This window comes from Panthera pardus, unplaced genomic scaffold (genome assembly GCF_024362965.1).
Source record: "Panthera pardus isolate Hobbes unplaced genomic scaffold, ASM2436296v1 HiC_scaffold_1, whole genome shotgun sequence".
Classification (NCBI taxonomy): Eukaryota; Metazoa; Chordata; class Mammalia; order Carnivora; family Felidae; genus Panthera; species Panthera pardus.
The window spans coordinates 63,206,162-63,223,136 of record NW_026526654.1 but is presented as its reverse complement, the minus strand read 5'-3'; the positions used below and the strand labels follow the sequence as shown (position 1 = coordinate 63,223,136).

At 43.7% G+C, this 16,975-nt stretch overlaps 1 protein-coding gene across 1 annotated transcript in view; it reads right to left on the bottom strand.

Moving 5' to 3' along the window:
- Positions 1-16,380, bottom strand: part of TNFSF11 (TNF superfamily member 11) — a 32,564-nt gene extending 16,184 nt beyond the window's left edge. The window contains exons 1-2 of the mRNA XM_019447451.2: positions 15,981-16,380; positions 8,665-8,832 (exon numbers count right to left, since the gene is read on the bottom strand). Of these exons, the coding sequence (XP_019302996.2) occupies positions 8,665-8,832; positions 15,981-16,211 (399 nt within the window). The 5' untranslated portion in view covers positions 16,212-16,380. The remainder of the gene's footprint in view (positions 1-8,664; positions 8,833-15,980) is intronic.
- Positions 16,381-16,975: the final 595 nt, after the last annotated feature.

Sequence of the window (16,975 nt, the reverse complement as noted above, 5' to 3'; positions counted from 1 at the left end):
TTCCCATTCTGTGTCTCCCTCTCTCTCTGCCCCTCCCCCATTCATGCTCTGTCTCTCTCTGTCTCAAAAATAAATAAACGTTAAAAAAAAAATTAAAAAAAAAATTATTATTTAAAAAGGTAAAGATTAGGGGCGACGGAAGCACCCTAGTGATGAGGAAGCTAAGTGCAAACAAAACTTTCTCGGACCCGAAATCTCAAAAAGTTCAAGCAAACCTGTGTCATCATTTTGGCTACAGACTGCTCTCTGCAACTTTCAAAACCCACCTTTTCCACCACACAGACTTGCTCCTACTTCTCAAATATAGTCACTTAAATTCACCAAAGGCTTCCCTGTACCCCAGTGGCTCTCACTTCTCCAAGAAGTTCTCACCTCTTCTTAGGATGCTATCCTGGTCCCAGGTGCTATGTCCGTTCCCACCCCGAAGCCTTCTTTTAAAGACAGGCCAGCCCTTTCCAGGGGGGATTTCTGAAATCACAAAGTCTACTCCTGAACTACCAACGCTTCTCATTTATTTTTTTAAACAAGGTCCCCAAGTGATTCTTAAGATCAGGCAGGTTTGGGAGACTGTTCTAGGGAACATCATTCTCTCCAGTTCCACAGGTTATATTTCCCCCAGGATGAGCCACTTTGGGGGAGCAACCCAATCTATCCTTTGCCACTTCCCCTTCCAGCCAAGGACCCTCAGTTTTATTCATTTCTAAAACTGTAGGTCAAGATCCCAAGCCACAAAATGAGATGCTGTCTTCCAGGCATGTCTCTCCTTACCAACTCCACATATCTTTTCTTCCATCCTAGGGTACTTCTAGCACAAAGATAGGCCCACCTCTGCTGGTGCCACTCACTGTCATTTCCTCTTGCAAACTCTTCTACCTTTTGCCCTGGGTCTCCCTGAGATTGAGCACACCATTAGCCAATAGCCTATTGCTGGCTACAAGGCAGTAGATGGCCTTGGTTTTGTAGGAAAATTCTGTGGGTCTTACTTCAGCTTTCCCATAACAACAGCTTTCATAAATGCTAGATATGATTGGGGTCGATGGAATTGCAGTTCCCAAAACTGTTATGGTGTAGATGAAATCCCATTGGAAAACCACTACATGACTAACATCTTGATTTGGGAACACCAGTGCCCCCAAACCCCAAGTTTCCTTGTGGGTTTACAAGAAATTTTCTTGGGATACATACATACTCATATACAAAGGCAAAGCGATAATGAATGGGGTTTAATTTTTCCCCTTGCGTTTGTTATGTGTGTATTTCACGAAAAAACCAATTCAGATATAATGGCTATATAACAACTGTCATGATTACAACTTCATAAATATTTAAGATCTACTCAAATTTTAATTGATTTCTTATGTACTTTAATTTTAAAAGTGCAAATAGTCTTCTTATGATAATTGACATAGGAATTCTAAAGGATCACTTCTCTATTTGGAGAAAACAACCATTTAACCTGATAAACTTTTTTGGCTTTAATGTTCTTGAATCCGTAAAATCCACTAAAAACTGTGCAGATGACAGTCAAGGTTCATTCAAAGATCACAGATCTTTGGCATAGCTGTATATGCCTAAACAAACCTTTGAAAGTTCCTCCATAAGATGCATGCTGTTAAATCTACTTTTAAATTTCTCTCTCTCCTGGAATCCAGATAATCCTAAAGTACTTTAACTTTTAGAAAATGAAATCTTAGTCATTCAAATTTTTCATAGATTTATGTAACAAAGTCAACTCTGCTCATAGAGTGAGCCCACTCCTGCCTAAACAGGGTTTAGTGAGTATCGGAGACTGGTCACTGTCCCTTGGAATGAAGCCTCTCCTCTTCCCAGTTATGGGAAACCCCCTTCCTCAAGCCTGGGTGCAAATGGCAACTCAGCTAGAGACGATACGGTGCAGCCTCCCTTGCAGCAAGATGTGGTCGTATGAGTAAGTTCCAGCCAACAGGATCCTGCTAGAAGTGACGGCATATAAGCTCCCAGGGACCACATTTGCCTTCTCTCTCTCCCTGGAAATATCAACTAATGGAAAAGCCAACCTGGACCAAGAGATGGCAGGTATGGAAGGTACCAGCTGAGGATGGGGGAGCCTCCCTGCCAGCCCTGGACTGCTCACCCAGATTATTGCACAAACTTCTGTCTTATTGAGTTATTGAGTGAGGGTTCTCTTTGTTACAACAATGTAGACTGTGCTACGTAACAATGAATATTTCCTTAGGGATCAAAGCACTGAAAATCCGTGGGTACACCATTCTTTTTTTTTTAGGTTGATTTATTTATTTTGAGAGAGAGAGAGAGAGAGCATGAGCAGGGGAGGGCCAGAGAGAGAGGGAGAGAGAGAATCACAAGCAGGCTTCTCACTGTTCAGCACAGAGCCCGAGCCAGGGCTCAGTCTCACAAACCATGAGATCATGACCTGAGCTAAAACCAAGAGTCGCACGCTCAACCAACTGAACCACTCAGGCACTCCAAGGGTACACTGTTCTTAATATGAGGAGACGGTTTTATTTACACTGTGAATCTTACAGGAGATGAGACCAAATATGCACTGATACTCAGGGAATAAAGTAAGAATTCCAGGTAAGAATTAATTGTTCAATAATGGTGGTTCTGGTTTTACTCCCCATTTTCCACTAAGCTTTTGGAAGCTCAAAGTGGCTCAGTCAGTTGAGCGTCCCACTCCAGTTCAGGTCATGATCTCAGAGCTTGTGAGTTCGAGCCCCATGTTGGGCTCTGTGCTGACAGCTCAGAGCCTGGAGCGTGCTTCTGATTCTGTGTCTCCTTCTCTCTGCCCTTCCTCTGCTCATACTCTGTCTCTCTCTCTCTCTCTCTCTCTCTCAAAAATAAATAAACATTAAAAAAAAGAATATGCCAACAAGATAGTTTATTGGTAGTCATTATCATCTTTGGCTTTTCTGCAATGAAATTAGAGAGTTTTATAAAATGATACTTAAATAAGAAGCCAGAGCTGTGTTTTCAGTTCACATTACAGGCCTGCCTCTAGGTAGTTTATAAGCTATGGAAAGGCAGAAACCTGAGGAAAGCATGTCTAAAGGAAGAAGCCTAGACGGAGATAATTTTCAACAAAAAATTATCTGTATTACTGTATCTGTGTTGGAGCCTTATAGCCTCTGGCTATAATATTAATAATTATCCATTATAACATTGGTTAAGACATCAGATAAATGAGAACCAGGCTACTAACACTGTGGCTTTATGAGTTGGTCGATGACCCATGTTTATTTAAAAATCTTAGCTCAGAGTTCCAGAAGTCATTTATCATTTATTTGTTCTTTCCCTTCATTCTTGAGACTACATTATGTGTGACGTAGTCAAAGGTGAGCAAAAGAGCTGCACTTCTTGTCCTGATGGAGCCTGTACCTTCGTTCCACGACCTCTAAACACTTCGGATTATATGGCTTTTTGGGGGGAAATGTCTTAATGCTCCCAAACACGGATATTTATTAATGTAAGTATTACATAAAATAGTCCTGTATATTAGGTACATTATAGAATAGTCACAGAAATGTTTTAAAAGCTAGTATTAAAAAATCCATATACATGTAGGGGGCGCCCGGGTGGCTCAGTCAGTTAAGCGTCCAACTCTTGATTTTGCTCTCCGCTCATGAGCTCGTCTCGGATCAAGCCCCACACTGCGCTCCACGCTGAGCAAGGAGTCTACTTAAGATTCTCTCTCCCTCTCTCTCTGAACCTCTCCCCCACTCATGCGCACACTCTCTCTCTCTCTCAAAATAAATAAATAAATATTTAAAAAGAAACCTTAAAATAAATAAATAAAAAAATAAAGTCATATATGTGTAAATCTTCATGCTGCCTTCCCACATCGGGGGGTGGGGGGGGGGGGAGAGGGGTTATCTTGAATGCACTGAACACCCCACATTAATCTCTCTCCTCCATATCATTCTTTCAAATACTTTTCAAAGTAAGTTTCGGGATGGTTTTTCACAAACAGGTACTCAGTGGGAAATCGACAACTGGAAACACTAAAATCAAAAGTCAAGTCACAGCCCTGAGTGCTCAGAATGTACATTTAGTGCATACACACGTGGTTTTCCACGGGGACCGGCCGGGAGACCTAAGGAGCAAGGGCCCCCGCTCAGGCCCGAGCTCACCACTCCACTCCTCAGGCTGGCAGAGGCCAGAAAGGCTGCCAAAGCTGGAAACAAGAATTGCTTTATAAATTGGACACCATATTTGTACTAGTGTTTTCTTTATTGTCATAGACTGTTATGATAGACTTTGTAAATTGTGGTTGGTAGAGCTGGATCGCTAAGAGGCTTTCAGAGTTCTGTGCTAAAGGGGAAAAAAAGCCAAGAAAGCCCAGCCACAAACAAAAAAAAAGGGAGAAAAACAGCATTACTTGTCTGACCAAAGACAGGCTAGGTAAACACCGCTTTTGCACACATATAATGTAATATTGTGCTTATGTCTAGCATTTGTTACCACTGGATGGGTTGATCTTTCAATAATGATTGCAGCCTCACATGTAATTTTCTTTTACGGGTTCACTCAATATCTATGTTAGAACTGAAACTGAGATACAGACCTACTTATGGACGCCTGATGCCTCCATTCTATTTTCAGCATTGGCAAGAGAAATGAGAAGTCTGATTATTTTGGCAGGATGTGGAGAATGTCATATTAACCAATAATCTTCATCAAAGGATAACACAGCCGGCAAATCACTATTTGGCGAAAGTAAGAGAAGGATAAGTCTTGGGGTACAGGAGAAGTTATGGCAAAGTGCCTAGCACGGTATGTGCACTTAATAAACGTGGCTTGATTCTTTTTTGTTTTTAATTAAAAAAAATTTTTTTTTTAATTTATTTTTGAGACAGAGCGTGAGCGGGGGAGGGGCAGAGAGAGAGGGAGACACAGAATCCGAAGCAGGCTCCCGGCTCCGACCTGTCAGCACAGAGCCCGACGCGGGGCTCGAACCCACAGACTGTGAGATCACGACCTGAGCCGAAGTCGGACGCTCAACCGACGGAGCCACCCAGGCACCCCAAACATGGCTTGATTCTAATCATACGGTATGGAGAACACTCATCTCCTTCCTAAACAGTCTCTTGTCTGGGGGAAGAAATGGCATTTTCCACCTCCAAACACACATTGGTATGTTATGACGGCTCCTTACTCTTTAAAAAGGATTGTCTGTGTGTAGTGTTATTACCCATGAATAATGGGTAAAACCTTATAGCACAGCAACAAAAAATGTGCTATTAACAATAAACTTCTACTCATCCTCTGAGTCATACTAATCTGTAAATACAATGCAAACTGTGTGCCTTTCATAAGAAGAGTTGATCATTCTTGTCTGCCCACAAATCTTTCTCCTTTGGCTTGCCAGCTACTGAAGCGCTAAGATGAGTTTTACTTATTTGGAACGAGGCACCATGTCTCCAACAGGCTCCTAAAATAGTGAAAATTCTGCCATTGTTGCTCATTTTAAGTACAGACTGGCTTGTCCTACTATCTAGGCAGTCACTTGGAAAGCTCAAAGGAAATGGGACAGTGAACAGGTAAGTTCTGAGGGGGCAGCTGGGGGCAGAAAAGTCCACGGAGCTGCGGAAGGCGTGGGACTGCCGGAGAGTAGCCATTGGCCACCCAGTACTCTCTCCAGCTGGGATTTGTTTTCACCTTGGACATGAAGTAAGGCTATCACTTTTCAAAAATAGTAAACAAATCCTCCCAGTACTAGTTTTGAATAATTCAAACAATGCCCACTTATTTAAAACAATGTTATATTATACTAAATTGAATACACACATTCACACCTCCAGTAAGGTCTACTTTAAGGTGTTTGGTCTCTTTCTCAGGTCAGGACTTTGCATAGTTACGTCTTTACCTTGTAAATACCCACGTAGAGTTTTCTACTTTAATCTCCATAAGCTTTGTCCATGCCTTGCTAAGTTTATTTTTAGGGCTCTTTAAAAATTACAAACGGAATCTTTCATTCGTGTTTTCTTTGTCTTTCCTTTTTATTTTTTTTTAAGATTTTATTTTTGAGCAATCTCCACACCCAATGTGGGGCTTGAACCTGCAACCCCAAGATCACGAATCACACACTCCACTGACTTAGCCAGCTGGGTACTTTTATATTTTCTAATTCTCCTGTTTTGTGTTTTCTAATTCTTGTTTGAAATAGGGACAGCTAGTGATTATTACTTATTAATTTTTACAAACTGATTTATTTTGTTTGCAGCCTTTTGGTCCTTTTGAATTTTCCCAAGTATACAATCAGCATATGCAAATTTTGCCTTTTCCATATCTGTGTGTGTATATTCACATATGCTTTCTGACTTCATTCTCTTGTATAATTACATTAGCTAGTATTCTGAACAATGTTAAATAATGCGGGGACACTAGGCATCTTTGTTGTGTCCCTGACTTTAAGAAAATGTTCCTGTTTTTCATCATTAGCTACCTTTTAGTTTGAGGTATTTAGAAAAACATCAAGAATCCATCTGGTTCTGTTTTCTAATGGATTTTAAGCATCAGAAATAAATGCGAAATTTTGTCAACCACTTCTTAGTATCTACGAGATGCTAATGTTTTTCTCTTTTGACTGGTTAAGATGAACCACACTTGCATTCTCCTAAATAAATGTTAATGCTATCTGTTCTTCTTTTTTTTTTTAATTGTTTTTTAAATGTTTCTTTATTTTTGAGAGACATAAAGAGACAGAGTGCAAGAGGGAGAGGGGCAGAGAGAAAGGGAGACACAGAATCTGAAACAGGTTCCAGGCTCTGAGCTGTCAGCACAGAGCCCGATGCAGGGCTCGAACTCACAAACCATGAGATCATGACCCGAGCCAAAGTCGGACGCTTAACTGACTGAGCCACCCAGGTGCCCTTATCTGCTCTTCCTAATATTTTTTATTTTCAAAATTATCATGGCTGATCTCATTCTTCCAGGAAAACAAAACAAAACAAAACAACCTAAGGATAATTTTTAAGAACGAAGACACCTGTGAAATTAAAAGCTTATCTCTTCATTGTAAGGAGTTACAATATAAGTCAGTTCACACACAAAATAAGGAGACAAGCACTTACCTAAGCAGAATTACCTTAATTAGGGGTTTGGTTTTTAACTAATAGATTACCCCCTCGTACATGTAAATCATTGTTTATAGATAGTTTGCTCAACATTGGGGAGATAAGATAAAAAGCAAGCCGATGAAAATAAAACATAAAATGAAACAAAAATATGAACAGACTAAGTCTGAAAGTAAGATGCAAACAGAATCTATAAAGATCATGTTTAATTTTTTTTCTTCCTTTCTTTCTCTTTCTTTTCTTTCTGATGCATGAAATAATGATGCGAGTTGGAAACTGGTGGTATCTTAGATTTGACAAAATACAGCAAATATCAGCTTTATGGGTCACACAAAACAGCTTCATCTCCCTACTTCTACCTCCGATACACTCTTTTCTAAAAATGCTATTACTAGGGGCATGTGGGTGGCTCAGTCATTTGAGCACCCGACTCTTGATTTCATCTCAGGTCATGATCCCAGGGTCGTGGGATCGAGACCTGCGTCAGGCTCTCAGGCTCTGCACTGACAGCATGGAGCCTGCTTGGAATTCTCTCTCTCCCTCTCTCTTTGCCCCTCCCCAGCTTGCACACACGTGTGCACACACTTTCTCTCTCTCTCTCTCTCTCTCTCTCTCAAAATAAATAAATAAACATTAAAAAAATGCTATTACTCTATTGGAGTTTTTAAAAAATAAACAAAATTAAAATTCAATTTAGATTTAAGGAGTTTGAGACCTTCAGGATTTACTCGAAGATGATCAGAAATAGACCAGGGAGCTGCAAACTAGAGACTGGGATATATGGGTACATGTAAGAATCCACACGGATGTGCATGCTAGAATTCACTGGAGTCACTGGGTTCTCCCCAGTTTGGTGGAGTCAGTCCGTAAAATAATTCCAAGGCTGCAAAATTCTCAAGTGACTCTATCCAGAAAAGTAGAACGCACAGTTATGACAGTTATAACAGTGTTTGTCACTTAGAGCTGTCGATGTAAGAGAAGTCACTGGTCTTCCCCAACCCCATCTCCTCCCTTCTCACCCAGCTCTCCCAGAAAAAGAGAAAATGGACGCAGTTTCCACCTTGGGCGCCACATCAGCTCCTGCTCTGCTCGCTTTACCTCCTCACCCCAGGTGACAACATTGGACCAGTTACAAGCATTTTTAACAGAGTCCTGGATCAACAGATGTGGACCAGGAGAGTCTGCCAATACAAAACCAAATGTAAAGGCAACAGCAGCAAGTCCTATACGCTGAGGGAAAGGTTTCCAGGGCGGGGAATTCACACTAGCAAACTGACCCATGGACCACCACAAGCTATCTTTGCTGTCCTTCAGTGTATGACTTTAAATGCCTCCTCTTAGAAAAGAAAAGGAAAGGAAAGAAAGGATAGGAAAGGGACGAGTCTGTGCATGAAAGTCTCTGGTCACTATAACAAGCCACTAACAGCTTCAAAAGAACTCTACTCGTCTCTTCAAAACAATTCTCTTTAGCTCTTTTACAAATGATTAAAATGAAAAAGAACAAAGTCAACAGCACTTAGCCAGTATTAATTTTCAGCAATAGCAGGGTCAGTGCAGGCCCTTGACTCAGATCCTCATATGGGCTCACCTTTTGTACAGCTGCCCGGAAGGCCTGTTTAATGCTCTTACACGAATCAGGTATTAATTTTGTGTCTTGACTCTCCAGAGTTGTGTCTTGCAAATCTGCGTTTTCGTGGAGTTTGAAAATTCTATTAATGCAGTGAGTGTCATCTTCCGATATTCTATTAGGATCCATCTGAGGGGAGAAGAAAAAAGACAGGATACAGAGAAATTATCTTCGATCATTCTGCTATTTCATAAAGTGTGGCTGACTTCAGGACACAAAATTCACTCTTGCAAGAGTCTTTATGTCCCCAACAATTAATAATACAATCACCCTCGGTGTTGGTGAAACATTGACTTCTAATTCATTTTTATGAGTAGCTATGATTCACAACACAAGTACACACGTGTGATCCATGGGGAAATTATTAAAATTGTCTGGCAATGAAAGTCCTCATAGAAGGAAGGAGCATCAAGGAAAATCACACATGGTCAGTGCAGGTAGAGAAGTTTTTGTCTGTAAGTCATACACAGCATTGCTAGATGGGATGATGAAACCCACTAGGATATTCAAAGCATGAAGCTTACGAAATTAACACCATGTTTAGCCACCATGTTTAGCCACCATGTTTGGCCTTTTTCCGTAATCAATGTATATTTTTTAATCAGCCAAGGAAAGAGGGAGAAATCCATTGCCCAAAACCTAAAGCCAGAAGCGAATTTCCCTTTTTGTTGAAACTCTCATCAACATTTCTTCACCTGGAGTAGTACGTTTGTCAGGGGGTGTGTCCCATGGGATAAGGAGGGCTGCTTGGGGCTGAACGGGCTGTAGGGACAGATGCTGGGGAGGGGACATGCTAAAATTTCTACAATGTAAGGGACTGTCCCTCCCAAAATATCCATCCCCCTTGAATTGTTAGCTGGTTTTCTGTCTAAACAGTTCTTCAAGTATTACTCTTCTCTTGAAATTGTCTCCTCCTGGGGCTCTGACGAGCCTTTGTAGCGGTTTCAGCTGCCAGGTAAAGGGTAGAGAGAATTAGCCATCAATTATTTAAATAACACTTGCTTAATTTATTGTCCTCTTCTTTCAAAAATTCAAGGTACCTCATGAGCATTTGCTTATTAATAGGTATAGACTGGATGAAAAAAGGAAGAATTATAGAAGTTTATAATATGAGCTCCATCAATTAATACCAGGTCTCTCATTGCCTGATTTGCCTCTTTTAAAGTAATCAGAAAGATGTGCAGGTTTACTAACCAACCATCAGACATAAACTAGAAAGTACTCTCTCCATATCTGAGATTCTCAAATGAAATAATAAGCCTTCAACAAATGTGCACCCACCAATACAAATTTTATTATTTCAGTCTTGCATATATAATAAGGATTATCTATGATCCTGGGAGAGGTGTCATTCACGAAGCAAAACTATTTGCAATCCATATTTATTTTTCATATTTTCTTTAGAGGCGCCGGGGTGGCTCAGCCGGTTAGGCGTCCGACTTCGGCTCAGGTCACAATCTCGCAGTTGGTGAGTTTGAGCCCCGCGTGGGGCTCTGTGCTGACAGCTCGGAGCCTGGAGCCTGCTTCGGATTCTGTGTCTCTCCCTCTCTCTCTGCCCCTCCCCTGCTCACACTTTGTCTCCAAAGTAAACATTAAAAACAATTAAAATAATAAGTACAGATCAGAATATGTGAGTTTTTATATAAGGAAAGCTTTTCAATCGCACTTTTTTAAAAAGCTCACTCATGCCGATCAGTTTCCCACAAAATCAGAGAAGCCTGGGCAGCTGATGTGAAGGGTCACTCGGTTGAGACCTCAAGAAAGAAGAATGATGCCAAGACCTAGTTGGCTCGCCACCAGAAAATCGCTGAGCTACAGGAACAGGGCGGTGTTAGTGGGGAAACGCCTGGGGAGCCTAAAACTGGTTGAGCTCCAGACCTGCTGACCAACTAAGTGCCATCACACAGAAGCCGCAGTGACGGATGCTGCCTCCACTTCAAGTCCAGTCCAAACACCTGTAGCTTCACGGGCTCCCCTGGAGCTCGTTAGAAATGCAGAATCTCAGGTCCCTGGCACGCTGCCTGGGGATCTGCGTCCTAACTAGACCCCAGGCCCTCTCGACGTACGAGAACGTTTGACCAGAAATGCTTTCAAATACCAAAGTGCAAATACAGATGTTCTGCTATTAAAATGTCCCAAAATTTCTCGGACACGAATTTTTTTTTTTTTTTTTTTTACAAGTCATGCCAGCTAGTACAAAAATATTGTGACAGTAATAATGGTTAATGATTCGATGCAAAGAAATGTAACACAAAGATTTTGTTCCCTCTCTCTGAGCAAGTCTCCACACCCAGGTGCCACCCTCAGCCAATGGAACCCACATCCCTCAGGGTAAGAGCCAACTGGCTCTCTCTGCAAGGGCTTCGAATGTTCAGCTGAGAACCACGGTTCAGAAGGTAACACAGGAGCTAAAACATAGACCAAAGCGATCAATTGTTTTCCCAAAAGAAGTGACGAAAGCATGGCATCGTTCATTTTGATAGGGTCATTTATTTTGTTTACTTCAGTTTAGAGCCTATGTTAGGAATGTCTTGTTCCAGGGTCTTGTAGCCCTCCCTTCCCAGAAATGGAGACCAGGAGAAAAGAGAGGAGTTGAGGCGTGGGGGTGGGCTGACCACACACACCAGACCAGGGTCTCTGGTCTGGAGTCTCTGTGCTGGAAAGACTGCTAGCAAGGGGCGGGATTGGTGCCCAGAGCTGGGCACCCCAGGGCTCATCCAGTGGCTCTAGCAACCACTCTCTTACCCCACACCCTCTCTCCAGACACCATGGTCTGGATAGAGAATTTGCGCGACTACATAAAAAGTGCTACTTTTTAGCCTAGTTTAGCTACTCCTTAGCTGACTTACATGTTTGCAAATTTCTAGCATCCTGAATCATTTGAAAAGCTTCTTCAGCAAAAGACACATGCCAGGCACTGGGCTAGATGCTGCCGATAATGTAGTGAGCAGAACAGGCAGTCTTTACCTTCTTGAACTTAACTACACTCAACAAAGGAACACAGAAGCTCATCAAAAAAAAAACAAACAAACAAAAATCACAGTGAACTGGGTTACAAATGAATTCATTATACCTAGAAATGTCTGAACACATTATATAAATCTTGAATATCTGATTTAAGAGACTTATAAATGCATTTACCAGATAATGTAGTTCATACGAAGTGAGACTCTTTAAAAAAAAAAAAACTTCCTAGAAATGTAATCATTTGTAGGGTTAAATGAGGCAGGATGCTTGACATTTGTGCTACTTTGTTATCTGTTTTTTCAAACAGGCGCCTGCACACCTCCACATCAGAGTTGCGGTAGGGATTGCTCCCTTGTTTGGGTAACAAACAGCCAGGGAGGTTGGTGTGCACACTGGGGTTTGGGGGAAGGAGTTAAAAGGGCAACAGAGATTGTGTTTTCTGAAAAGCTTATCTTGTAGCTAACCTCCAAACTTTGAATATGGTTATGTGGATTAAAAGAAGAGAAACAAAATGCACATAAATTTTACAAGCAACTTTTTGCAAGGTTTTCTTCTTCTCCTTTTTCTCCTCCTTCTTCTTCTCCTTCTTCTCCTTCTTCTTCTTCTTCGCAAACCAAAGTATGAATACTATGTGGTAAATATATAGCACAAACCACATGCTATTTTTTTCTTTGGCAACGTTGGTAGAGGAAAAGCCAATCTACTCTAGATCTAGTGCTTTTTTTTTTTTTTTCTTTTCAATCTGGGCACAGGCAATCTGCAAACATCCAGGAGGCTGATTCATTTTTAACTATTCAATCATGAGTTGAGAATGGAAAAAACTTTTTAAACTCACCGTAATTTTTACACTATTCTGGGCATTCTTCTCAAATGCATTTAGGGGCACCTGGGTGGCTCAGTCGGTTGAGCGTCCTACTCTTGATTTCAGTTCAGGTCATGATCTCGTGGTTGTAAGACTGAGCCCCTCATCAGGCTCAGTGCCGGCATGGAACCTGCTTAAGATTCTCTCTCTCTCTCCCTCTGCTCCTCCCCGCGACTCCCCCCACACACACACATGCGTGTGCGCGAACTCTCTCTTTCACTTTCTCTCTCAAAATAAAATAAATACATAAAAAATAAAAATAAAAATAAATGCATTTAAAACTAAATTCTACTTTTTTTTTTCCTGAGGAATTGCATAGCTACCCTGTCCCCACTTTAAACAAAAACAATAAAACTGGCTCCTTCTCATTTTTTACTCTAAACTGCAAACAAAATGATTTCATTCTAATTCAGAGGGATTCAGAAACCCCAAGGCGTTGACACCCCCAACTTTAGTGGAGATAAAAAAAATCTCTTATTTGGTACCAAGTTCTAACCTAAAGGAGCTGATATGAGTAAACATGTTAAATCAGTGACGGGTCAAACGGAGTCTATTCTCTTAGCTAGAACTTTGAAAGAAGGCCTCAGGCACACATAAAAGTAGGAAGAATTGTAGAATGGACTCCACAAACCCATCACCCAGCTTCAACAATTATCAACCCATGGCCAATCTTTTTTCATCTGTAGGAAACCACTTCTCTACCCCTAAAGCTCCCCACTTATTATTTTGTAAATTTTTTTTTTTTACATTTATTTATTTTTGAGACAGAGAGAGACAGAGCATGAATGGGGGAGGGTCAGAGAGAGGGAGACACAGAATCTGAAACAGGCTCCAGGCTCTGAGCTGTCAGCACTGAGCCCGACGCGGGGCTCGAATCCATGGACCGCGAGATCATGACCTGAGCCGAAGTCGGCCACTTAACTGACTGAGCCACCCAGGCATCCCTCCCCACTTATTATTTTGAAGCACATTCCGGACATCTTAGCACTTCACTTGTAACTATTTCAGAATGTATCTCTAAATAACCAGGACTCCTTTAGGTATCAGAGGTAGATACTATAACTCAGTAACTTCTTTCCTAAAGAAGATGCCCCTTTAAAAATGCAGGACGGGGGTGACTGGGTGGCTCAGTCAGTTGAGAGTGAGACTTTGGTTCAGGTCATGATCTCACAGTTCCTGAGTTCAATCCCTGCATCAGGCTCACTGCTGTCAGCACAGAGACTGCTTCAGATCCTCTGTCCCCTCTCTCCTTGACCCTTCCCCACTCGTGTTCTCTCTCTCTCTCTCAAAAATAAATAAACATTTTTTAAAATGCAGTACAAAATGGGGTCCAGAGTAATGGTTAATATATTTTGCATAAGTCTTTAAAAAACCCCAATCTTTATGACATTTAGGAAAACTGTACTTATGAAATCTGATGACATTAAATCTCCAAAATGAAAATTTTCTAGCTGGGCTTACTAATTTGCATGGTTTTGTTGTTGTTGTTGTTTTGTTTTGTTTTGTTTTGGGAAAAATGGGGTTGAGAATTTCACTATCACCCATGTAATATCAAGACTGCTAAGTTAAAATGAGCGATCATCAGACAGACCCTTTGGCCTACCAGACCATTGCCATTCTTACAGAAGCAGGTCCCTCTTTTGTACATGGCCACGCCCATCCATGGCTCCCACCAATCTGAGCTGTTGCTGGTGCCTGAGCTCATTCATTGCCTACTACTCTCTCAATGCTTAACACTCACTTCACCATTACTGCTACGAAAATGCCATGTCCCTAAGGTGATAGAGAAGATAAAAAGTAATAGACAACTTGTGCAGTCCCATCCTTTTTCTGAATCGTGCTCTCGTGTTTGACTAAGAATTTTAAGTCTTTTGTTAATAGGTCTCTCTAATGCCTGGCACCACGTGATGCACACAGTAGGTGGAGATTGCGTGCTGAATTAAGGATTCTTAACACACACTCCACAGCATTTAATAGTCTCATCTGCAGTGTAGGTACTCAATATATACAGACTTTACATGTGGGGGTGGCGGGAGAAAACCAGATGGGAAAATGGGTCATTCTCCCCTGTAGCATACTCTGATGAAAGAAAAAGCATTTTCCATCACTTCCCTATAGGTGGGTGTAATCTTTATAGCAAAAGTTGTGGGCTTTTTTTTTTTTTTTAAGAAAAAATATCTTAATAGGTAAAGATTACTTGTATTAATATACAAATACAAGTGTCCTGAAGTATGGCTCATCGTATCTCCACCTTTGTTTTAGTAGGTAAATAAAACTAGCTCTATAAAACACAAAACAGTGGATAATGAATATTAAACAAAAATCCCAGGATTACAAATAATGGAGTTCAAGACTCTGGCACATGTCAAAACCCATACACTCCAAGCAATGCCATATTTTGATGCGTCCCATTTGGTTTGGTAATCACCTTTGAATCTGAAAACCAATGAAGTCCAAACCCAACTCTCTTTTCCCATAAAAAAAAAAAAAAAAAAAATGCACAGTCAGCCCTCCACTTCCTCTGAGAAAGAGTTCACAGCACCAGACAAGAACATTTGAATGAATCCAACCAACTGCACTGCAATTTCCAAGAAAACACAAGAGCATAAACCACCAGAAAGCATAATATTACAGATTTACCCCTTCCTTTCTACTATCTTTCACTGCAGTTCCCAGCCGTCTTTCTCATCTTTTAGAAGTTTAGTTGTCTGCTGGATTGTAGCGAGGCTGTATCAGGGGTGAGAACCTCACCACCATCACGCACCCCTGGCTTCCTTCTGCCGCCCACCTTAACGGGAAGGCACGTGGTGCTCCCCTCTTCGTGCCCCCAGGCGCGAGCGGAGCCCGGGTCCTGCCACCAGGCTTCTCCGCCCATCTGGCGCCTTGGGCATCCCCCCGGGTGCTCCAGCGGCTGCCTGCGATGCAAGCACCGCGACCTTCCGCTCTGCGCTCCCTTCCAGCCGAGCTGCCCGTAGCACACCTGCAAAGCAGCCAGCGCCGGGAACCAACCCCTCCAGGTGGTGGGCGGGAAGGGACAGGGTTGCGCTCATCCCACCCCACCCCCCGCGCCCCCGCCCCAAGTGGACGTAAGTCAATCCTTAGCTCCTAGTGAGAAATGCAAGGATTTGGGGTTGGGGTGGGTGGGGAGTGTGCAATCATCCATTAGAGGTTAGCAGCCAATGCTGCGTCGCGGGGGAAATTCAAACGCACCAGGTCGGGACGAGCGAGCCCACGCTCTGCTTCCTGCGGGGCCCAGGCGGGCGCGGAGACCCGAGGCCGGCGCGCCCGGCCCCGCGCCAGGCTGGCCCCGAGCGGGGCGCACCCTCTTTAGAGTCCCTTTCCCCGCCAGAACTTGCAAGGTCCGGGGAGCCGAGCCGACGGCAGCCTCAGTTTCCCACCTGCGCGGAACGGGCGAGGTGGGCGGGCCCCCGGGGAGGCGGGCACTCACCTGCGCTCTGAAGTAGAGGAACAGGGCGACGCTGCAGACCACCTGGCCCAGCCCCAGTCCCAGGAAGGCCACGAACATGGAGCGCGAGGCGGCGGCGGGCGGGTGCGGCGCGGGCGGCGCGGGCGGCGGCGGGGCGTGCAGGGGGCCCTCGTGCGGGGCGCCGGGGCCGCCGCCGCCCATCTCCTCCGAGCCGCGCAGGTACTTGGTGTAGTCTCGGCTGGCGCGGCGCATGGCGCTCGGCCCGCTGGCTGCGGCGCTCGCCTCCCTCGCTGGCTCCCTCCCTGGCTCCTCGGCCCGCGACCGAGCCTAAAGACCGCGCGGAGCCGGCGCGGGGCCAGGCGGGCCTCGACGTGCGGCGCTCAGAGCCGGGCGCTGCTCGGGGGGCGCGCGGGCGAGCGGGCTGGGCGCCCGGCTACCCCAACTCTTATAAACCGCTGGCGAGGGCTGGCCCCGGGAGCCAATCAGCCCCGGGCGAGGCTGCCTCTTCCACTCCCACCTCTGGCTCCCCTTCCTTCCTTTCTCCCTCCCTCGCTTTCTTACTCGCACTGAGTGGCCTCCTCCCCATCACACACTGAGAGCATAAGGCTGTGGGTTGCTCCGGCGGTGCCGGACGCCCCTCGCCCATCCTCAGCTGCCCCTCAGGGCCGGGCCAGATGCAGATAGTGCCTCAGTTAAAGATAGAGGATAAGGTGACATCACACACATTGCTCTGGCAGTTAGCATCCCTGAGCTTCAGTTTCTGCTAGAGGATGTAGAAGGTTGGACTTGGTGATCTCTGAAGTCCCTTCCCCCTCCGCTCACCCCAAAAGAAATTCACTAAGGAATATCCTTGAGGATCCTGAGGGTACAGCCTCTATCATGCTTCCAAATATAGGTTCCGAATTGTTTTGGCAGCCTTAGAAAACCAGAGCTCCCGTCCCAGATCCCTGCTTCTGCACCCTCAAAAAGTGGTTTTGAGTAAGGCACGTTTTGAATGTGGGAGCAGAGAGCCTACA